This window comes from Eulemur rufifrons, chromosome 3 (assembly GCF_041146395.1).
Source record: "Eulemur rufifrons isolate Redbay chromosome 3, OSU_ERuf_1, whole genome shotgun sequence".
NCBI classification, from domain to species: domain Eukaryota; kingdom Metazoa; phylum Chordata; class Mammalia; order Primates; family Lemuridae; genus Eulemur; species Eulemur rufifrons.
The window spans coordinates 18,179,945-18,204,961 of record NC_090985.1 but is presented as its reverse complement, the minus strand read 5'-3'; the positions used below and the strand labels follow the sequence as shown (position 1 = coordinate 18,204,961).

At 37.9% G+C, this 25,017-nt stretch overlaps 1 protein-coding gene across 7 annotated transcripts in view; it reads right to left on the bottom strand.

Annotated features, from left to right (window-relative positions):
* Positions 1 to 25,017, bottom strand: part of TJP1 (tight junction protein 1) — a 220,449-nt gene that overhangs the window by 75,982 nt on the left and 119,450 nt on the right. For 5 of the 7 annotated variants that reach the window (XM_069466684.1, XM_069466685.1, XM_069466687.1 and 2 more), the window contains exon 1: positions 19,142 to 19,613. The exons of the other annotated variants lie outside the window; for them this stretch is intronic. In XM_069466684.1, coding sequence (XP_069322785.1) covers positions 19,142 to 19,168 — 27 coding nt within the window. In that variant the 5' untranslated portion in view covers positions 19,169 to 19,613. Of the gene's footprint in view, positions 1 to 19,141; positions 19,614 to 25,017 lie in introns of those variants that run through there. 7 annotated transcript variants of the gene reach the window in all.

The following is a 25,017-nucleotide window of genomic DNA, read 5'->3' as shown; positions in this document are numbered from 1 at the left end:
CTTAATTTGGACAGATGTGCTCTATATTCATTTCATGCTGGCTGAAATCTGTACTTAAGCTAATTCTGCAACTTTATACTTAACATCAGCAAAGAATAAAAGTTGAAACAGTATTATTTTAAAATATCTAATGGCACATAAACATTTAAAAGCATCCCTTACATTCTGCAAAGGAAGGAATAGTTAAATACCAGTAATTATAAATATACATCCTACAGGAAAACAGATAAAACCATTTGATGCTTTAATGTCACAATTAAACATGACTACTCTGCCTAGTTTGTTTTACTACAGAATTACATTCTCAAGCTTTGCTTATGGACATAAAAAATGGCTTTTCTGATATATATTACACACATAAGAAATAAAAAATAAAAACAACAATCTTTACTATGCCCCCAAGAATTACCATAAAAGTGTTATAAGCTCCAACTCAACAGGTCCTACTCAAACCATAGCACAGTTCAGTTAGTTTCACATCCGGTCATGAACCTCTCACTATACTGGAAAATAAATTATCAAAAGGATGAGCAGTAAAGAATTCAAAATATTAATAAATTTCTCTTAAATTGGGCTAATTGTTCTTGTAGGCTTAAGTAATTCAATCCCTCTTAATGTTACCATTTTGTGGAAGTGGGGCTCCTAAAAATGTATTCATTCACAAATGAATATTTTAAAAAAGATTTTTCAGAGTTATCTGAGCATGACATTCTCAGAACATCACTCATCACCCACTATTAGGAATGCCTGTTTCACAAGTGACATGTTTTCTGTTATACTGCTGTCATTAGCATCAAGAGAATATGGTTTCCAGGTGCCATGAACCCATTTCTCCTTTCCCACAACAACTTTAATTGAAGATTAATGCCATTTTAGAAAATAAATCCCTATAATGAAAGCCTGCTTCTCTAAATTCAAAGCAACTAGATTAACTTTCCTGCCAGATGAATAAGAGAGTAGAGAGAAAGGATCTCTCTGTTCACTCCCACAGATAAGAACTGCCAACCTTACCAGCATTTTGTTTCAATCTTCCAATCAAGTGCAGCAAAACCTCTCTTTAATGAGACCTCTGCTGGAAACAAAGCTGTTTTGTTTTTTAACAAAAACTGACTGGGATTTAATGTATTAAAAAAAGAAAACTCTTCCATCAATGAGAAACAATGATGGTATAAAGTAAATCTGCTAAACATCAACAGCCCCACCAAAATATACATGATTAAACTATCTGCAGTAACTGTCAGTTTGTCCAATCTCAGCTGACATTAAGAATGAGAACGGCTTGCATAGCTCAAAGCTCATCTTTTCTTGATCCACTTCAGTCACTAGTGACATTGCTTTACCGACTTTTTAATCCCTTTCCTATCAGTCCAAACTGCAAGTGATCTGATAACATGCGTTTACTCTCCCTGATAACATACTCTTTGGTATGAAACAGTTTATCATCCTCCCTACGGTTTTAATGAACACACAGTTTTCCATTTTGTAAAAAGAATATTATTGTATCCCCCATCACAATAAGATGAAATAAAAATAAAAAAATAAAAAAGAATATTATTAACCAAATGGGGAAATTCACTTAATGCTGGGGGGAAAGCAGGTTATGAAACCGCTTGTACATGACCATCCTGATTTTGTTTTTTGTTTTTTTTTTTTTTTTTTTGTTGAGACAGAGTCTCACTTTGTTGCCCAGGCTAGCGTGAGTGCCGTGGCGTCAGCTTAGCTCACAGCAACCTCAGACTCCTCGGCTTAAGCGATCCTACTGCCTCAGCCTCCCGAGTAGCTGGGACTACAGGCATGCGCCACTATGCCCGGCTAATTTTTTCTATATAGATTTTTAGCTGTCCCTATAATGTCTTTCTATTTTTAGTAGAGACGGGGTCTCGCTCAGGCTGGTCTCGAACTCCTGACCTTGAGCAATCCACCCGCCTCGGCCTCCCAGAGTGCTAGGATTACAGGCGTGAGCCACCACGCCCGGCCCATCCTGATTTTGTTTAAACATGAGTAGGAAAAAAAGACTGAAAGGATACATAAAATGTTTTACATTGATCATCTATCATCTTCAAAGTGAAGAGACTGTCGATGACATTTTTTCATCAGGTGTTTTATTCTTTTAGCTTATCTTTCTCCATTCCCAATCAGAACTGGCCACATATTTTAAACCATATTCACCAAATCCCATTCCTACGTGAAACTGCAGAAACAGACTGTCCCCTATTTATAATGGGTCAACTTTATGATGGGGCCCATACAACCATTCTGCTCTTCTCTTTCAGTACAGTATTCAATAAATTACATGACATATTCAACACTTTATTCACTTTATTATAAAATAGGCTTTTATGTTAGATGATTTTGCCCAACTATAGGCTAATGTAAAGTGTTCTTAGCATGCTTAAGGTAGGCTGGGCTAAGCGATGATGTTTGGTAGGTTAGGTGTATTAAATGCATTTTCAACTTTTAATATTTTCAATTTATGATGAGCTTATCAAGACACAGCCCCACTGTGAGTTGAGGAACATCTGTATCTATTTTTAATTTGGCTTTTAGGAAAATCAAGTAATGGTTAAGAAGCTTATTTTATATCTTATCATTAATACTAAAAAGTGTATATTCTACTGTTATTAAGAAATCTATACATTAAGGTCTTAACATACAATCTCCAGGAGAAGTGCAATAAGAGAAATTTATTTTGTTTGTATAAATAAAAGTTAAGGGGAAAAAATTAAAATACTAAAACATAATTGTTCTCAGCATTCCATGTCAAAATCAGTATAGTTCTTCTGTGAAGCATTTAGAAAAATACACATCTCAAAATACACAACTTCCCAAAAAGGGTGATGTAATAGCTCACTTCTCTGTTAAAGTCAAACATAGCTTTATTAGCTTAATTTATCTGAAGGGAGACCTATCTACAAGAAGGTAATAGAGAATGAAATATCAAACGGAGTGGTTAGTCAGGCTCTTGACCAGCCATTAAACCAATTTAATATATAATATAAATGAGTTACTATGTCTTACCACTCATCTTTTTTTTTTTTAATCACAGAAAAATGTATTCCTAGTTTAAACCATAGACCGTTGTCATCTTTTTCCACCCTTTCATTTGCTTCAGTGGCAAAAGCAGCAATATTCTATCCCTAGTTGTTCATATAACCAGGCAGTCCTCCTGAGTTCTCAATGAACTGAGGGACAAACGGATGAACACAAAGATATGTGATAATGCAGATACAGTAAAATGATAATGGTAGAATCTCAGTGGTTGGGATTCAAGTATCCTTTGTAAACTTCTTTCAACCTTGTTATATATGTTTCAAAGTGATCACTAGTAAAATGGGGAGAAAACAAAGGAGCTCCTTCTAGTAAATCACTCAGAAATGATGGCTAAAATTGATATAAAACATTTATAGTACCAGTAAATTTGTTAAGCAGTATTTTCATGAGCATTCCATAAAGAAAAACATGTCCACTAATGACTGAGAATTTTGACGCTTGAAAGAATACTTAAGGAACAAGTGGCTTCTGGGATAGAGAAATGAAAACCAGGGTGGGGGGAGTCTGTCTTTTTCACTGTGAGCCCTTTTGCTTCATTTAATCACATTCTTCTGTAACTTACTGAAATAGATGATTTTTAAACTTAATATTCTCATTGTAAACTTGCTTGTCATTTTTCTTATTTGAAAAAATGCAGAATGAATAATTGCATAACTTGCACAAGGACCTTCTGGTAAATTGCCAGTCTCATTCCTAAAGCACTTAAGCTTGTAGGAGACCAAAAGGAAAATGTATTATTTCTTTAAGCATGATTCTAGCATTATCATTCCCTAGTAACTCTAAAAGATGCAGTTAAACAGAAAATGAACTAGACCAGAAATAATGAGACCACAGCCCAAATCTGCCATTAACAAGAAACATGACCTTAGTTTTTCTCACCTATAAAATGAGGCAATTGGATGAAATTATCTTAAATAAAAAGACCTTTCCAGCTCCAAAATTCTATTAGACTATAATTACAATGAACAGGCTACAAATTCAATAATTAGTGAAGCACTGCAGGCATCAAAAGTGATTACAATTCATGGTTGCTGGATTCTGAGTTCTGCGTACATTTCTAAGTCAGCATCAACTGACTAGAACCACAATTTCTGAAGAAGCAAAAAGCTGCATTTCAGAATCTGCCAAGAGTTTGTTTGGTTTCTTTGTTCTAAGTTCCAGCTGGCAAAGACACTACTCAGATCACCAACTCTGAAGGGCTTCCTGCCAAAACTTCAGATCCCAATTCCAGGCAGTTTCACTGTCCTTTAGGACTGATTACAAAACTAATGGGCAAAGACAGGAAGGCACAGGAACTGACGAGACAAGATGAACCTACAATTGGGAGAAAACCAAATCCAAAACAGAATCCATAAAGCAAGTATATGCCAAATGAAAGAACTCCTTAACATTATCTAAATATACAGCCAGTTAAATTTTACTATCCTTATGGCTGTAATTTCAAAAACAACCCATTCATTTATTCAACAAATGTTTATAAATATGGTAAATGTTCTGAAGACCAAAAATAGATCCCTCCCTCTCCCCTAGGGGCTCAAAGAAGCAACTTAGAACACAAGATAAATGGTACATAAGAGGTGTCATGTAGGATGTAAAAAGTCTCTGCCTACTACAAAGATCAGAGACCAATTCCCCGAGAAAGCAGCATCTGAATTGAAGCTTGAAGGATGACCAGGAAAAAAATGGGGAAAGATGTTTTCAGGAAAAGAAATAGCATGTCAGCAAGCAAGATTGTATGATGCTGCACATGACACTGGCTTTGATATGACTGAGTTGTACAATACGTGGAATAGGCAGAGGGTAAAAAGAGAAGTTGCAAGGTACCAGATTACAACAGGCCTTGTAACCTAATGCCAAGGACTTTAACTCAATGGGAAAACACTAGAGAATTTTAGACAACTGAATGACATAGTCAGAATTCATTCTGAAGACTATAATGTGGAAGATGGATCTGAGGGAAAGAAACCAATTACAAAGTTAAAGTGAAAGGAGAGGGGAGGAGTTAAAGATGGCTCTTAGGTTTCCGAATTGGGCAGCTAAGTTTAAGCAGGAGGAGAAAGATTACAAGTACAGTTTTAGATATGCTTAACTTAAGGTGCTTGTGGAACTATCAAAGAAGAGATAAGGGCGATAGGCAGTTAGATATACAGGTTTGATGACTGCGACTGAGATCTGGAGTAGAGAAAAATCTAATAGTACACAAGGTAGTAGTACTGAAGCCACAAGAAAAGATCCAGTTTGCAAAGGACTAAGATGACCCTATGGACTATCAATATTGTAGGGGGAAAAGGAAGAAGCAAAGGAACTTGAGAAACAGCAGCCAGTGAGGATACATGCAAACCAATTAAGCTAACACAAAAATCATTAATTGTCCAGACAATACCCCAAAACAAAATATAAAAACTTAAGTTCTCTCAATTTTTGAGATCAATATACCTTATCTGACATCATGAAAGAATAAAATTTTGATGAATTAAAAAATTGTTAGACCCTTAAATATTATTAAATATATGCACCTGAAGTAGATTATTCAGTACTACCTCTTAAAGCACGCTGAACACTCTAGTCCCCCAGTAGGGAAATCAAGTAGTAAAGGGAGCTGGAATACTCTGGTGACCTCTCTGGGTTCCTTCTGTGAGCAAAGATGCTACACTGGACTGTTTCTGATTTCTTCTGTGCTCCAAAGTGTTTGGGGTTTTTATTTTTGTGTTTTGTGGGGGTTTTTTTGTTTTTTGGGGGTTTTTTTGCTTTTATCCACCCAAAATAGAAGGCAACATCACCTATAGAGATGAAGCTGAGCCAGGAACTTAAGAAGTACAACGTAAGTTTTAGTGAATAAAACAAATGGCTCTTGCCCTTCATTGAAGTTTCAATTACGTAATTCCAAACTGTGATCACTGCTATGCAAATGAAATACAAACAAACAGAACAGTGTATATGTTTAAAGGTAGGGGAAAATAGATATATCCAGACTGATTTGAAGGCCTGTCAGTTAAATTCTCAAAATGGAGATGAACAAGTGGTGGTAAAAAAAGATCTAAAATCAAATGAAGAGAGGTCCTAGAGATACTCAGAGATTCAATAAACTTCACAAATACAAGATAAAAATTTAGTAAGTATAAGAAAATGATCAAAATAAAAGTGCATCAACTATGGGATGAAAGTCTCCCTAGAAATTAAGTAAATTTAGCATCCAACACCCCACTATACTCAACATCAGTTAAATTTACAAATATATTATTTTGTCCATCCTTGGCTAACAATTTAGGAGACAAATGATGAGATGGATATGATTAGGAGATATTAAAATAAGACATAGTGAACTTAGAACTTTCTGATTGATCAAAGCTGGAGATCTGCTAAAAATTAAGTTCACAGATAAGTTGCTATAACAGCTGCTGTACTAAAATCAGAGAGAAAGAGTATCAGGTTAAAAGTTACTATTATGTTCACATTAAACATTGAGAAATTCCCATTAAAGACAGTTACTAATATTACAGAAAACTCAAAAGCTAGAGTGCTTTCCAGTTATCAAAAATGAAACCATTTTTAGGTATGGCATTTTTCTAATGGCTGACGATGCGTAAAAGTCCTCCTGGTTTTCCAGGTGGGAAGGAGGAGGAAGGGAATGGGGTAGCAGGGATGAAGAGGCAATAACATTTCTCTGAGTCTATCTTTTTGTGTATCTTTGACTCTTAGAACCCCAGTATAAGTTCATGATATATCCTTCACAGATTAAAAAAAAAAAAAAAAAAACCATTAAAACCTACGAAGATATGGGGGAACGGGAGAAATAAAAAATGGAATAAAAACAGTAACAAATGAACGTAACTATATTACAAGTGAATAATGTAACCATACTGAAGAAGGCAGGGAAGAAAAGGTTAACTTTTCTGAAAATCTAATATTTCAAAATAAAAAGTTTAAAGAAAAACGTTATAAGATATGTGAAAAAATGGAGAAAGTTAACAGTTTTGTTTAAAAAAAGCATATTAATATACTCATAGGAAAAACGCTTGGTTTCAGAGTTGTGTGTTTCAATTTTTATATATTCCACAATAAACACATGAACTTTATAATCCATGAAAAGTGGCAAATGTCATTTTTGAATAACAAAACAAAAAACAGGCAAAAGTGATATATACTGTTAGAACTCAGAGCTGGCCATGGTGGGTGGCTCCTGCCTGTAATCCCAGCACTTTGTGAAGCAAAGGTGGAAGGATCACCTGACCCCAAGAGTTCAAGATCAGCCAGGACAACATAGCGAGACTCCGACTCTAGAAAAAATAAAATTAGCTGGGCATGGTAGCATGCACCTAGTCCTAGCTACTCAGGAGGCTGAGGCTACCCAGGAGTTTGAGGCTGCAGTGAGCTATGATCCTCTCACTGCACTCCATCTCTGGGTGACAGAGCAAGACCCCATTTCTAAAAAAGAAAAAAATCATAATAGGGCTACCCTTGTGTATGCAGTGAGTGGAAGGGCAAGAAGGTTGGGTGGGGGACTCCTGGGATACTGCTAATGTTCTTTCTTGGTCTTGGTGATGAGTAAACACGTGTATTCACTTTGAAAATTCATCAATCTGTATACACCTATGATTTGTTTGCTGTGTTACATTATAAAAATTCAAAATAAAGTAAGTTAACAGCAAGGATTGTAAGTAACTTAACTGCAATGAATTAAAATAAATCAAATATGCTTCCATCCATCCATATGTTCACGGTGATTTTTAAAAATGAAAAGCACTGGCAGAACTCATTATTTTGAAAAACTGGTATACACAGGGCAAGGATCAAATATTTATTCTGCCTTTCCTATAGAAACAGTACTGGGGGCAACCAAATAGCATATGAAACAGGGAAGTTTCCCTTCTTAGAGGTATTTCAGCTAATCAATGAAGAAAAAATAAAATTTGAATATCATCATTTACAATACCTAGTGAATTAAGTGATCTAGACATTGATCATCAATGGTTGCTGACATCATCAAAAACCAACAAAAATCCCGGGAACCTTATATCCCTTATGAAGTAGTCTTGTAAAAACCAACCAAAAAAAAAAAAAAGAAGAAGAAAGAAAAAAAATCAAATCTGAATCCATTCAAGGCCCTAGGTCTGTGCTATCCAACACAGCAGCCACCAGCCATATGTGGCTACTGAGCACTTAAAATGTGAACTGCATGCTAGTCCAAATTGAGATGTGCTATCTGTGTAAAATACATGTGGCACGCATTTCAATGATTTAGTATAGAAAAATAATTTAAAATATCTTTTATAATTTTATAACATTATATACTAAAATGGTAATATTTTTGATAAATATGTTAAATATTAAACTTGAATTTACTTTTTAAAAAAGTTTTTGATTTGGCTATAGAAAATTTTATATTATACACGTGGCTCATATGGTATTTCTATTAGAACTGCTCCAGCTCCAACTAGCCAATATACAAGAAACAAATACAGAGGGCCAAGCATCACTTTAACTGCCACTGGGAAACAAACGCAAAAATCTATACTATGAAAAATTCTACTAAACAAACAATCCTGTTCCTCAACCAAAAAAACTTCAAGGGAAAGGGAGAAAGAAAAAGAAAAAAAGAGAGAGAGAGAGAGAGAGATGGGAGAACCTTATATGTCTAAGAGACTTAGACATGTCAAACAATCACAATGAAAGGACCTTATCAAGGAAAGCTGATATTTAAGACAATTAGAAAACACCAAATATCTGATTTAGAATTTATTTCAAAAGTGTGATAATGGCAACATAGCTTTTTTTTTTTTTAAAGAAGAGTTATCTTTTAGATATATATGTATACTCAAATACAAGTTGAGTATCCCTTACCCGAAATGCTTAGAACCAGAAGTGTTTGGATTTTGGATTTTTTTTTTATTATGGAATATTTGCATAATACTGGTTGAGAATCCCAAATCCAAAAATCTGAATGAAATCCAAAGTCCTCTAATGAGCATTTCCTTTCAATGTCATGTCAGTGCTCAAAAAGTTTCAGAATTTGGAGCATTTTGGATTTTCACATTTGGGATCCTCAACCTGTATTAACAGATCAAAAGATGTCTGGCATTTCCTTCAAAATAATGGGAAGGGAGGACACAATGAATGGAAGTACAGGTGAAACAAGATTGACCATAAGTTGATACTGGGTGATGTTAACATGGGAATTCATCATACTCCTCTCAACTACTTTTGTATGGGTTTGAAATTTTTCCACTTAAAAAAGAAAAGTAACTCAAGAGGTGTAGAAATTAATTACTGATCTAGAAAAGTCCCAAACTAAGAATGCTGCTACCATAATGCCACAACAGTAAGCAAAATTTCCATGAACTGCCTACTCCAGCAACTGCCTTTCAGAAAATTAAGAAAAATGCAGCTAGTTCTGGAGATGTACTCATACCTTCTGGGAGTTTCTAGGATGAATTTAAGGTGGTCTAACATTACCAGTAAGTTAATAACAGAATAAAAAAGGCAATTCTTGTCTAGAAAAGGTATCAGATATTAATCAAATGACAGCAGACAACTAAATACAAGTTTTTGAAGTACCATAAAGGACCTAATGGGTACAATGCACACTAACTGGTTGAAGGGCACACTTATAACTCTGACTCTAACTGTATAAAAGCAAATTATGTAACCAAAACGTATGTACCCCCGTAAAAATTCTGAAATTAAAAAAAAAAAAGTACCGTAAAGGACTATAAGGAGCTTAAAGCCCTGAGTTCTGATCTAGTTTCTGGGCTCTTGGCAAAGTTCTTGAGGAAAAGAATGAGGGATAGGTACTAGGTGAATAAGGGATGGAGATGGGAAGCTTTCCAGGTACAGAAAACAGCATATGTAAGAGCCCTGGGGTAGGAAAGAGCATCTCTCGTCCATTCAAATAATGTTTGGGAGTTTTTATTATGTGCTAGATAGACACTGTGTTAAGCTCTGTGAATAACCACGTACAGTTAGTATGACCTTAGTTCTCACGGAACTTATAGTGGGAAACCAAGATGATCAAAAAATTTCACAACTAAATATATAAGCACAGGCTTAAGTACTATGAAGGAAAGAAAAACAGCGCCATGAGAGGAACTCAAAGAGAAAGCTGGCAAGAAGTACACCTGCTAGGAACTAAAAAGAGTAAAGCATAGTTTGAGAAAGAAAGAAAGCAGGAGGACGTAAGATGAGGCTAGAGGAGGAGGCAGGGGTCAAATAATCAACTAGGTGCTTACTGACTACATTAAAGATTTTGATCTTTTGCTCTAAAGGCAATTGAGAAGCCTCAGAATTTTAGGATGAATGTGCGTATGTGTATGTATTGGGGGGAGAGGGAGAACCTAATCAAACTTGGATTGTGATTAAGACTATTTTAGAAAAACAGATTGTAAGGGTAGCAGGGGCTATGATACTACTTAGGAGGCTATTACAGAAATCCAGAGGGAGGATTAGCGTGTGTGTGATAAGGGGCAGGAGGAATGTAAATGGTAGAAAAGCACATATGGAACAAGTAGAAAGATCTGAAGTGCTCGGCAGGTAAAAACTGAACAGAACTTGCTAATGAAGCATTCACCATACTAGGTGGATATCCAAACTGAGCCAGGTACACTGGATTTCGAAGTCTTTAATCTCTATTGCCTAATCCATAAAACTAAAGACTGCATCTCTTACTTAAGGCCAATGAAAAAATTTTTTGGAAAGTATCTCAGCCAGGTGTGGTGGCACACACCTGTAATCCCAGCTACATGGGAGGCTAATGCAGAAGGATTGTTTGAGCCCAGGAATTTGAGGTTGCAGTGAGCTACGATGACACCACAGAGCAAGACCCTGTCTCAAAAAAAAAAGTATCTCAGGAGCCCAAGGACCTTCTCTGAAACCACAAAACATCTTGCTAGGCTGAAACTATTGGCCTACAGGCTGACCTTTGTCCATAAATAAACAGATAAATAAACCTAAGTATGCATGTACGTGTGTGCACACACACAACCGTAATTCCTATATGCCTCTTCCCTGATAGTAAAATGTTTTTAGAAAGCACAGCTAACATAATATTAATAGCTTAGTATGTGCTGAGCCTACAAACACCCTAAGATGGGTACTGTTGCATTTTTACATCTGCAGTTTTTTTTTTTATAGATGAGAAAACAGCTATTAAGTGTTAGACCCAGGGTTCAGATTCCAAAGCCTAAACTCACAAAGTGACAATGATAATCTTTTCAGTCCTTATTTTACTTGACCTCTCTCTGTATAGGATCTAGCCTGACAGGTGGATGAGTGTTTACATGGGTGCTCACTTTATAATTATTATTCATTAATGTACATTTGTTTTATGTAGTTTTATACGCATGGTAATATATTTCACAATAAAAAGATATAAACAATTAAATCAACTAGCAAGATTTAAGTCAGAGTAATTTACATGAAAATCCGGATTTACAACCTCTTGAAAAACTGGAAGATCTGGCCTGTCTTGCTCCATGACAACAATCAGCTGGAACTGAGCAAGAGCTGCTTTTAAACCAGCTTGTGCTCTCTGAGTGCCATAGTACCCTCTTCTGGCTTTCATGATTCATGCTGCTTGTCTGGTCTAAGACTCACCTAACACCATTCCATACTTTTCTCCCTGACGCTCATTTAGAACACATGAATGTATAAGGGTGTGCATGTATAAGTTACAAAGTGTATAAGGAGATGTGTGATTAGCAAGTAAATTTAACCTCAGATCCCTCACCTGTAAAACAGAGATAATTGTAAAGATTAAATGGGATAATGCACATAAAACATTTAGCTCAGTATCTGTCACAGAGTCAGCACTCAACATTAGGGGCTATTGTTTACTACTGACAAATATTTCTCTTATTTACAACCAAAATGTGAATCTACTTGCCATGGCCACTTTCTTCTGATTTTATAGGTGATACAGCATCAAAATACGGGTTAGTATACCTTTGGTGAATTAAATACTCCAACACTTATCACTGTTTAAAAAAAAAAAATCAGTAAAAAGTCTTCAGAAGTTCCTATACATACATGACACTACCAGGAAGGAGTTCCTACAATTATATTTTCAAAGGCGGAATTGTTTTTACTTGTTTTACTTTTGTCCAAAGCATGTATTTCTCCTGATTGTGGCTTTTAGTGATCTGATCAGAGTGAGGAAGGTGAATAACTACTAAAACATGCTTTAATATTACAGATTTAAGACCACAGTCATAAAATGTCCTCAAAATTAAGACTGACTTTTCAAGGTAAGTATCATATGAACACCAAAAGCAGCTTACCACCTTTCACACGGTTGTTTTAGAACTCAAATGGCTATCTAATAACATTTATCTAATTCTTGTCCCTCAGACAGATGTATACAGTATTTTTCCCCAAAAAGCCACAAAAGTCTGATTGAAACTATTTTTTCCCAAAGGCAATATGGCACTAAGTCCTCATACAACAGCATACTATGAAGCACGTGAATACGATGAAAACGAATGAACTACAGTTACCCCACAACATAGATCATCTTACAAACATAATGCTGTGCAAAAGAAGCCATATACAACAGAATCCACACTGGAATATTCTGTTTGTGCAAAGTTCAGAGATAGGCAAAACTACAGTGTTTACACAATGCATAATTAGGTAGTAAAACTATACAGAAAAGCTGGAAAGTAAGTATCAGAGAAGACAAAGTAGAAGTGATCTTCGGGGGCCGGGGAGAGTCATGACCTAGAAACAGCATGTTAGGGATTCTAGCACTTATCATCACGTATAGTATCTTATTAATATTTGTTGCTGTCTACCAACACTATTAAAATGCTTCATCAGTACAGCAATGTGTTCACTGCTCTATCTCCAGCACCTACAACAGTGCCTAGTATCACATTAGGTATGCAATAAATATCTGTTGAATATAAAATAGTTTTAAGAATCCAAATTGTTACATATTTCATAGCTTGTTAGACCCTAAATGTAACAGTAACAGCACAGTATCCATTTTCCACTTCAGTATATTCCAGTTGTACATAAGTAAATTCCAATTCCTTTATAATTCTTAATCTTTCTCTCCTTTTGAAATATTTATACTAAACACATGCAGAAAACACTTACATGGACATATCCAGATTCAATTCAAACAAACATTAAAAAAAATTAACAAGGAAAAATGCACACTCTATGGAATAGTAAGCCCAGGCTCTAGATATGACTCAGACACCCCCCACAACCAAGAAAGCACACCAGAATGCTGTATTATAAGATGACCATAAATTTGCTCATATTTATTTTTTCAGAGTAAACAATGCAAATCTTTTGGTTTTTAAACAACGAATCACACATTTAACTAATGATGATTACAGTATGCAGCAGTTGAAAACTATAAGCTTCTAGGGTAGACTGATGCAAACAAAATGTACTCAATTAATGTTTGTTACAATAACAAAAAGAATTAGTCATTACCCGGTATTTAAAATTTCATGTTGAATTAAGTGACTTAATCTTAAGTTTAGCTTGTGATATTCAGTTATCAGAAACTGCTGTACAACCCCCAAAGATACTAATGACAATTCCAAAAGAATAAAAATTCCTAAAACAACCAAGAAGTAAAATGAACTTTTTTGATTTTGGGGAATGTACATTATTTAAAAAAAATGAAACCAAAAAATAACCAACAAATCAAAAGAATTTTAAATGAAACCCAGTGCATGCTAATCTTCTGTTCCTAATTAGCATTTTTAGCAAGTAATATTAGCTTCTGTTTTCACCTCCTTTTCTGGGCATGATAAACTAGAATGATTGAGGTCATTCATTAGTCAACCCACTTCCCAGTATTCTGCCTGCACAAAACAACTGGGTTGTTCTTGATGTATAACAGCAACACACCTACAACACAAACTAATAAAACCTTATTTTTTGATCTATCCCAAAGTAAGGGGCACTGAAGAGTCAGCATTGAACACTATAGTCAGGGCTTTATTACATTTCAATGGTGTCTTTAATGGTACACAGTTTGGCAACATCAGTGTTCCTGTGATCTAAAATAGTGCTCTGTGGTATAGCTGATCATTCAAAGTGAGTTTATTTTCATCCATTTTTAGGATATAAAATGAAACTCCCTACACTCTTGTACTTCCCACATACTTGCCATTATTAAGAATTTATCTGTTCAAGAGGAATGGAAATAAAGCACCTGGCTAACCCATAAAGGGGCAATCTGAAGCCACTCTTCTCTGTAATAAATAAATAAAGAAGCACTCTAGGTCACAGATAGCAAAAGACCTATTTTTATTGCTGGCTTACACAGGAAATACTGAAACACACCAACTTAATAGGATTTAACTTTAAAATTTGTAAACTATCCTAATGTCTGTCTCTTTCTGCAAGATTAAAAGTTGTTAAACTAGTAAGGTTTTTTTCAAGACTGGTTTTCAAAATTCAGAAGTGCAAAGTAAGTTCCAGTCAAATATTTCAGGAGTATCATTTTAGACTTAAACTATCTTTTATTTAACATATGATCAAAATTCTGCTAATAAACAATAACTTTGTTCATTCCACTAGCTTGTCTTCCGCTACTACAATGCTCATTCAAACACAACGCTGAGTGCACAGGCCTGAAATGAGAGGTGAGCAAGCAGTCAGGGATAGGTGGAACCACATGTACATTTACAGCTAGACTCTGGGTCTTTCAGCAGACTGAACTTCTGTCATATCAGGGCTATGTCAAGAAATAGGATTACGTTTCCAAAATTTTCACCCAAACTATCATTTTTGAAGACATTTTCCTTAGCAGCCTGGTGACCTGACTATCTTATTTATACTCAGTTTATTCTTAGAACTGTACTGAGTTTACATTTGGTCTCTAAATAGAAAAAAGATTAAAGAGCAAGTAAAAGTCAGAGCCAGACACTGTTTCCGCAATTTGGGGGAAAAAGAGTGGAACTACTGTAATTTTTTTCCTTCAAATCAAACAGGAAGCAGTATATATACTGCACTACAGCTCTCAAAGTCACAGATTGGTTTCAGCCTTGTTTCTTGTTGGGATGGATGGCTGACCTCCTCTGTCACTGACAGAAATCAATGGGCAGCACATGAAAACACCAGTATTAAAGAAAGAGATAAAAGAAAAGAGGGTCTTTCCTAACAGAGCAATATAATTTGTGCCAATATATAACCTGGGAGAAAAAGTACTATATAATTTGAAAAATAACTGTCTTATGAAGCTGTCCTAAAACAAGCAAGAGTTGTACACTGTAGTTAGGACTATGAGCCAACTACATAAATTACAGCTTTAACCATGAGCATGTAAAATGTCAAACACAGTAACATAAAAAATTATTACTATAGTGAAGATCATTAAAAGCTGGCAGACAAAATTAAGTGACTTATCATAAAGCATAGTAAGTTATTTTACTTTTAAAGCAGTATGAAGCAAAAAAACCACTGATCAGAAAGTACAAAAATTAAAACTACCTTATAACAGTCACTGAGGAAATAATCCCTATCTATAATATAATAACTGATTTAGTAATCAGTTTTGTTCATTAGCTTGGCTATTTTCTGCAGTTCTTAACTTTAAGAAATGTTCAGCCATTAAGAAAAGCCCACTGTGCCTAACTTGATACAGTAAATCTATTCCCGAGAATTCTGTAAATCTATGGTGTAATGGTAAAAAATGGTATAAATCATTTTCATACTAACTTATAATTTCAACGATAGCTACAGGAAAATAAAATACTATTCCTGAGACTTAACAAAAACATTTACATATGCAGTAAAATATAATAAACATATATAATAGCACAATCTTAAATTTTATTGCTTCCTCCAAAGAGAAAGAGTTTGAAAAGTCAGAAGCCACTGCAATTTCCTTCAGCCACTTTCTGTGAATCAACCAATGAAAATGTTCCTAATAACCATTCATATCATTTTCTTACATAATTAAACAATCCTTTGGTCAGGCAGAGAACTACTCTCCAAACTTGTTTTCAATTTTTGAATAACTGTATATCAGGTACACTGGTAAACAAAATCCTGATTGCAATTTAGCTGCATATCACACATACAGAAACCCTTTTTTTCCTTTATTACATCTTTGTTTTCATGCACAGAGACATTCTTTCTAACCCAGGTATATTAAAAAAAAAAAAAGTATCTTACATTTTCTCCCAGAATTTTATGATTTAGATTTCATTTGATTTTTTTTTTTTTTTTGGTCTACAAGGCAGAAAACTAACAACAACAACAAAAAATAATCAACAGTCCTAGCACTATTTACTGAATAACCCATTCTTTCCCAATAATCTACAATGTTGTTTTCATCATATATTCATAGTTTTCCCTCTTGCTGGCTAAATGAACTTAGGCAAATTACTTTATCTGTGTTTCAATTTCTTTATCCATAAAGTGGAGATAATAGTAGACCTCACTTCATAGGTTATTGTGAGAATTAAATTAAGTACTTAGAACAATACTTGACACACATTAAATACCCATATCATAATTACTAAAAGCTCATAATGGAATGCAAAATACTCTTTATACCAACGAGTCATACTTTGGGGTGAAACTTCCTGAGCTGCTTCAGTTCTCAGTGAATAAAATCTTTTAAAAATGTAAAAAAAAAAAAAAAGCTCATAAATGCACATGATGTTTCTGGACTCTGTGGACCGAACCATTGTCTATTCTTGAACTGATATACCGCTTTAAATTACTGTGATTTTACAACAAATTAGGTTTTCTAGGAAGGCCATCTTTTTCCAATATTTTGTGTCTACCATTCATTTTCTACAATACCACACTAGAATTCCATTTAGAATTCTATTACATTTATACTCAACTCGGGGAAAATTGGTTAATTCTACAATAACGACTTTCCCCATTGAGTAAATATATTGTTTCATGTCATTGATTTAGCTTTTATGTCCTTCATTAAGATTCAGGTGGCTCACAAACATTATATTTATTCCTAGGTAGAGTCTTTCTGGAGAAAGATTTAGTGATGTATATCAGAATTTAAACTGCACTTACCCTTTGACCCAGCAATTCCATTTTTAAGAATTTGACATACAGTAATATAAGGCTACTACTGCAATAGCAAAATCTTGGGAACAGTTAAATGTTGTAAGGCAATGATGACCTAAAATGCAGCATATTCATGGGATAGAACACTACTCAATCATTACAAAGAATATATTATAGAATTAAAAGGTCTGCCTTACACAAGAGTTCTATAAACTACTATGCTAAAAACAAAAAAGCAAGCTACAAAATTAATGTCTTTTATTTTAAGCTGAGGGGAGTGGGGGAAACAAAACCATCATATGTAAAGCACTGAGAACAGCCTGCTTCATAGGAAGCATTTTAATCACCTTAAAAAATTAAATGTGACATACTGGAAACAGGTCATTGAATATTATTTCATTTCACCTATTTATTTACAGCCTGTCTTCCTCTATATAAGATTTCAAAGTTGCCCCATAATACAGCATTTTAAAAAAAATAAGCTTTCAACTTGTATTTTGCTAGTAAATATTTAAGAACGCAAATGTTCCTACAAGGTAATAATTAACTAGTGATGCTTTTCAATATGCCATAAAATCTCAGTACTATAGTTCAGGAGGAAAAGTACTCCTCCTCCTAAATCTTACTATGACAATCTATTTTAGACTTCCTTCTCTCCATACTTGAAATATCCTTTTAAAAGTGTGTTGTCTTGCATAGTAAGTACCAGGGGTCCCACTTTAGGACCAGAACAAAGTGACATTCTGTGTAATAAGGAAACAAAGCCTTTTCTCCAAGGAAAGGAAGCCCCAGAAAAGGTAAATAATGGGACTTACTTTAAAATCAACGCAAAATTTTGTTCTAAATCTCTAGATCAAATTTTACCTTTAGATTGTTCTTCATCAATGTAAGATCAAAAACGTGCAAATTAAATTTTTCTCAAAGAAAGAATATTATCCTTAAAAGAATCTATTCACTATGAATGTAACCGCTAACTTCTGGCAGCCAACAAATAAGGTCCGGACAGTTCAGAAACTTCAGAGGCATACTATACCTGCGCTCCCAGATGTTACAAATTAAGCATTTCAAACAAAAATAAATACATAAAACCACTACCTGCTTAAGTATCTCGATGCTGTATGAATCAATGAATTGATTTTTTTCAAATTTTTTTACTCTTCACATTTCTGTATTCCTATAACTGTTTGAAAGAGCGGGTACTACTTTATGATGAAAAAGATTAAAATGTACAAAAGGGGAGGATTCTAACTGATCTTTAGGAATTTTAGATTTTTAATGTTACATACAAGTTAGTTTCAAAGCACTGAGAGATGGCATAATGCTTCAGAGCACATGGGAAAATCGACAAAGTGTTACTTTTGCTGAACCCACAGGTCTTTACTCATTTTTAATAGCTCATCTTATTGTTCATGTGTAGGGCTATTTTGTGCTACCTTTGAAAGTTAAATTCAAATTTAATTATTAAGAAGTGTTAACAGCTTAGTTTTTTCAAAATTACTTTAAATAAATAATACATCACGAAAAAAAATCCGACCTACTACTCATAGGCTGAGTGTTTTGCTGTCTCAAAGCCTTATCGCTGGCGTGCGCATACCGCAGGGAGTGACATCAGATCGAAACTACACGGTTTCGCCGGGGACCAACCACTCCTCCAAGGACAGTAGCTACTGGCCAGCTGGAAGTGGCACCCCCAAACCCCGACCCGCCACGGGCTCGCTCCCCGTCACCGGAGAACCCTCACCCGGCGACGAGTTTCTGGACGCCAGACCTGTTGCGCGTCCTCGCCCGCCGCCAGCCGGAGCCAGGCACAGGCGCCGGCAGCGATGCACCTGCCCGGGACAGCAGCTCCGCGCCCCCGCAGCCCCCTCCCGGGCCGGCGCAGCCCCCGGCCGCCCCCTCTACCAGCGCGGCCCGCGCCGCCCCCGCCCGAGGGGCTCGGAGCGGCCCGCAGTCCCGCGCCAGCCCATCACACTCCGCCGCCGCCCCCAGCGCCCGGACTGCAGCCTGCAGGGAGGGCGGGGCATGGGCCCGACGCCCGCAAGCGGCCGCGATCGCCCGGGCCGGCCCTGGCGGCCGCGGAGGCGCTCACCTTGGCGGCCGCGGCTCTGGCGGACATCTTGTCTCTCTCCAGCGCCGCGCGAGGCTCCTCGGACCCGAAACTCCGCGCCGCCAGCCCGCCCGCTCCTCACGCCACAGCCCAAATAAACATCTCCCGGGAGTGAGCGGGGCAGGGGCGGGGGCGGCCGGAAAGGCCCGGCCCACGGGGAGGGGATTCAACTCGGACAAAAGTCCGGGAAGCGCCCGCCCCGCCCGGGTCTTCTCCACGGGGCGCGCCCGGCCGGCGCCTCCCTCCGAGTGCAGCCACCCGCTCGGCCTCCCGAAGCTCTTGCAGCCCGGCCACGCCGGCCCCGCCCGTTTGCTCGCCACTAGGCAGCACCGGGGCCTCCGGCTGTCCCCACAGCCTTCCCGGCGTCTCCTCGGATGCCGGCGACCGCGCGAACTTCCCGGGCAGAGACGCGACGTCGGCTGGCTCATCCGACACCGGCAACCCCACCGGCCACGCAAACCTGCCGGCCCGGCCCACTGAGCATGCCCGGCCGGCGGGGGGCGGGGCCCTGCGGGGGCGGGGCCTCGGGCCGGGGGCGGGGCGAGCGGCCCGGGTCCGACCCCGAGCGCGGAAGGAAAAGCCCGGTTGCCCAAGTAACTTGGTAGACAGTTTCCGCCGCCGCCGTGCCAATCTTCCTGTTTGTTTCTATCAAAGGTCCGGCAGAGTTCGCCCCCGAGGAGAAAGCCCCTGTGTACCAAAGTTTTGTCGACGTCGTGCAGAGACTTGTCCACTTGCTCCTCAACAAGCCACGCCGAACGAGCCCCACGCAAGAGCGCGACTAGAAAGGCAGGGCCTAGCAAATACCTCACGGTTGTTTCCTGAACTCGGCAAACATCGGTGGTCAAAGCTGTCACTACGGGTCTGGGCGTTGTCGCCTCCACTGAAGACAGAATGCATTTCTGTAAAGCACGTCATGGCTTTCATATCTGAGGAGCTCCGACAGGGTCAGAATCATTGCTTTCGTTCCTGACAAACCGCCTGCCATAACCGAAACTGGTGACCAGGTCATGGGCACCACCGGGACAAGCAGTCTGAGAAGCACCCAAGAAACCTGTGACATCTTGGCCCACCGCACATTAGGCCCCAACATATCGCCAAAGTCTCTTTCTCCTGCCCATCTGGATCTGAAAAGTCTATTTTTGGCCATCAAAATGGCTGAAATTGACCGGGTACGGTGGCTCACGCCTGTAATCCTAGCACTTTGGGAGGCCAAGGTGGGAAGATCGCTTGAGGCCAGGAGTTCAAGACCAACCTGAGCAAAAGTGAGACCCTGTCTCTACAAAAAATAGAAAAATTAGCTGGGCGTGGTGGCACACGGCTGTAGTCCCAGCTACTTGGGAGGCTGAGGCAGGAGGATCACCTAAGCCCAAGAGTATGAGCTTGCTGTGAGCTGTGATGACGTCACTGCACTCTAGCCCAGCAACAGAGCCAGACTCTGACTCAAAAAAAAAAAATTTTTGCTGAAATTGTTGGTGAATGAATGGGTCAGGATGCCTTGCATTTCTAAACCGTGACCTTACAGAAAAGGGTATAAAGACATGTGGTCCACGGACCAGTTTAATCAGCCCCTGCACAAACTTCCCACAGTGCTGAAGTCCTTGCTAAACACCAGTGGTAAGAAACCATTCCCAGCCTCATTAATCTACACTTTGTAAAATGTAAAGCTCTTCACAAATGTCAGAAATTCTTAGTAACATTAAATGGTACCATCCTTAAAAGTACCTGGTATAGTGCCCAGCAGGCACACAAGAAATGGAAAAAAGCATAAACATCATGGTTATTTTTAGTTCACTACAGCCTGGGACTCCTGGGCTCAAGTGATCCTCCTGCTTTAGCCCCCGAGTAGCTGGGACTACAGCCTACACCATTACAGAAACTGGCTCTTGCTATGTTGCCCAGGCTGGTCTTGAACTCCTGTCCTCAAGTGATCTTCCTGCCTTGGCCTTCAAACTGCTAGGATTACATGAGTGGGCCACCTCACCCAGCCAATATCAGGTTTAAGTGATGGGTTTCTCTTTGGAATTCAACTGTATGAAAAGATCAAACTTAACCAAGAAATATCTGTATATTGATACATAAATATCAATTAAGGTTTCAAAGTAGAGTACCATATATCTTGTAACCAGAAGCTATTTGAACTCTCTAGAAGAGTATTTTGCAAATCAAACCCTTTTTCTTTTTCTTTTTTTCCTGAATAAAAATGGTTGAAGTCATGTTGTAATTGTTTTGTTTTTCGACAAAGTATTATTTAATCTTTTAAGAATTGTGATTAAAATTTCCTTAAGATCAAATGCCATTTTAAAAACCTTGGGGGGTATGTTTTATTTTAAAAGGTAGTTGTGGAAGACTTTTCATATTATCTTTACCATTTAGTAAGATGTACAATGGTTATAACCTGCCTAGAACTAGGTATGGTATCTTTAATAGCACCTAAATCTAGCAACAGTATCTTCAAATGCACTGACCCTTTTCCCTTTTTTCTCATTTGTCACTTTTACAAGTCACTTTGACAATTTCTCCCAAAATATAATTTAAATGCTAGGTTACAACTATTAGTCACAGATCTAATATATCTGATTATAATTTTACCTTTCCCACGGTTTAAAAAAATGAAATCAAGCAAAAATATTTCACCTCAATAATAGTATACTTTAAAAATTATATTAATAAAAGATTTCAATAAATAATAGTATCCCTTAAAATTTTTTCAATAATCATTTTAATATCTAAATTGTATTGTGATATTATCTAAAATATCTAAAACACTGTATAACTTTTTTTTTTTTTTTTTTTTTTTTTTTTGAGACAGAGTCTCACTTTGTTGCCCGGGCTAGAGTGAGTGCCGTGGCGTCAGCCTAGCTCACAGCAACCTCAAACTCCTGGGCTCAAGCGATCCTCCTGCCTCAGCCTCCCAAGTAGCTGGGACTACAGGCATGCGCCACTATGCCCGGCTAATTTTTCTATATATATATTTTTAGTTGTCCATATAATTTTTTTCTATTTTTAGTAGAGACAGGGTCTCGCTCTTGCTCAGGCTGGTCTCGAACTCCTGACCTTGAGCGATCCACCCGCCTCGGCCTCCCAGAGTGCTAGGATTACAGGCGTGAGCCACCGCGCCCGGCCCTAAAACACTGTATAAAGTGTTTTATATAGTTCCTTTTCTCCAAATAACCAAGAGAAAGTTTTTGTCATTTGTAAAATAAAGGTAATACACTGTTGCCAAGAATTAAATCAAAGCTCTATTCCTACATTTTATTTTGGGGGGAGATGCTTTGATAACAAGTGGAAAGCATAAAGCTTAATCTCAAACAATCACCCCCTTTAACAAGGAAGAGTTTATCCATTGATCACCAGAAAATTGTATCGTGACATATCCTCTAGATCAATATGGGGAGAAATACAGGTAAATTAAAGATTCTCATTTAGAGTTACAATAGTGTTTAACCAAGAATCTCTTTCGATTATACACATTTATCTTATTTCTGGTCATCTATGCAACTGAACAGGAAACTAAAAAACCACAACACTTACAAAGAAAACTTCCTGTGGGATTTTTGGTGTCTGCGGCTCAAAATGAAAAAAAAGCATTACGTGTGCAAAATCCTTATAAATCTTAGATAGAACCACTTATTAAAACAGCCTTGACTAAATCAATAACTATATCCATGCCTACATTTTATATATGTATGTTTCCATTACAAAAAGCCTTAGGAAAGCATATTTATGTTATTTTTGGTATGAGCTGTGAGTTTACACTTGAAATGCAAAGGGGAAGTATTATGCTCTGTAATAGAGCATGAGACAATCTTGATAATGTCACAGAAGAGAATATATACAGAATACTAGAAGAACTTTATCAAAGCAATATAACAACAAAAAATAATCCTAATCTCACTCCAATGCCATATCATTAAAGATTCTATAAATTGCTTCAGAATTTTCCTCTGCCCATAAAGTCATATAACAAATGTTAAATGGGGAAAAATCTTTTAAGGCTCATAAAAGTTTCTAGATTTCATAGACCAATAAAATTTTAAAACACTTTAGGGGTACAATATAGGATTACCAATTTTTTATCTTATTTTGCAAAGTGAAGACATTTTGAAACAAACATTATGAGTTGTAAACTTAATTAAAATTATAAATTTTATATTATGTACAATTTACTGCAGTAAAAAATACAAAAAGAATGCTACTATTTCAACATCATTTCATTTTTTAAAAAGGACATAAAAACACTTAAAACAAGTCGTTTTTTATTCAGTTAAGAATAAAGAATAGCTGTTCCTAAAAAGAACTCCTCCTTTGGGGCCACCCTTCCCTCTGACTCGGCCAAGGTGAAGCTTTCTCTTTTTAGGGTCTCGAATAGTTAGCCACCAGGCAGACTGGAAGCTCCGTAAAGCCATGACTATCAAATCCAGCCAGGCTGGCAGGCAAGGCTCTAACTAATCTCTGAGGAGTCTGTCCTCCATTCTTCACAGTTCCTGCACTCTCATCTTCTACACTTTCCTAATGATCCCTCTAAGACCCCCTCCCCAGCCCAAGCAAAACATCTCTTCTCATAATCTACAGAGCAAATAGAGATTAAAGAATGGAAACTCCCTTTCCTTCCTGCCAAAACACTGACAAGCCCAGCCTGAGCATCCGCTATTCTTCCCATGCCCCACCCCCACCCCTGGGGGTTGTGAATCCCATCTTGGGGGTTGACCCTCTCAGCTGTGTCCTCTCTCTCTATCATCTTCCTCCCCTCTTTAGCTAATGAATTCTACCTCTCAGAATTCAAGCTTCCTCTAGTGTTTCCCATCTTAAACACACAAACAAAAAATCCATTGACACCCTCCAGGCTACCTTCAAAGGCATGCACCAGTGCAGTGTACAGGATCCCTGTGCAGAAGGTCCTGCATTTGGGGTTTAATACTCTGCAGTTGCTATCTTGAATCTTAATGATTTTAATTTTGGGTTTGGGTTTTGTAAATGAAGGTCAATGGGAAAATGAGGCATGTACTGGGGGCCTAGGGCCTGTGTTCTCATACAGTCCTGTTGTCCCCCAGAAGGGGCTCTAGGCTGCCTGCTCCCACACCTCCTGATGTCCCTGCTGTTCTTCTTCCACCCTGCTGCACCAACTCTGCCCCTTCCTGGGATCTGAGCGAGAGGTAGGGTCGAGCATGCACACCCACAGCATTTTAGGCTGCACACAAGTACCAGGTGGGCAGCACCACCTCCTGTCTGGTGGGTACCGGACTGGAGGCCACTTCTTAGTGGGGGTGAGCCCAGATTCTAGTGTCAACCCATCCAGTTGTAGAGCCTTAACAATCCTTGGTGGTTCCCGTCTGCTTGAGTTGGAACAGTGGCCCCATGGCTTGACTTCCCCAGACCCTGTCCCCAGCAGGGCATTCGGGTCAGGAGGCTTGTGAGAAGGGCATCCTGGCAAGCCACCAGGCCCAGCACAAGCATATAAGCGGGATCCCAGGGCCCTGTGAGGGACTGTACTTGCTGTGATTACCCACCCACTCACAAGCCCAGGAGGGTTCCCTGGGCTGGTTCCATGCTTGGGGATGAGATATCTCTTCCTCCTTCCAAGCTTCCTAAATGTGGCTGTATTGGTCTCTTTTGGCCAGTTTGAGACATCCTCCAGGGACAAGCCACAAAAAACGAATTGTGTAATTTCAGTGATTCCTCATATGAGTTAAATATTCTGATATTTGCATTTAAAACTGGTGTTACACAATATAAAAGTAAAAATTCATGATAGTAATTCACTTTTTTTTTTTTTTTTAAATAGAGACAGGGTCTTGCTCTGTTGCCCAGGCTGGAACTCTGGGCTCAAGGGAGTTGAGTAGCTGGGATTATAGGCACAC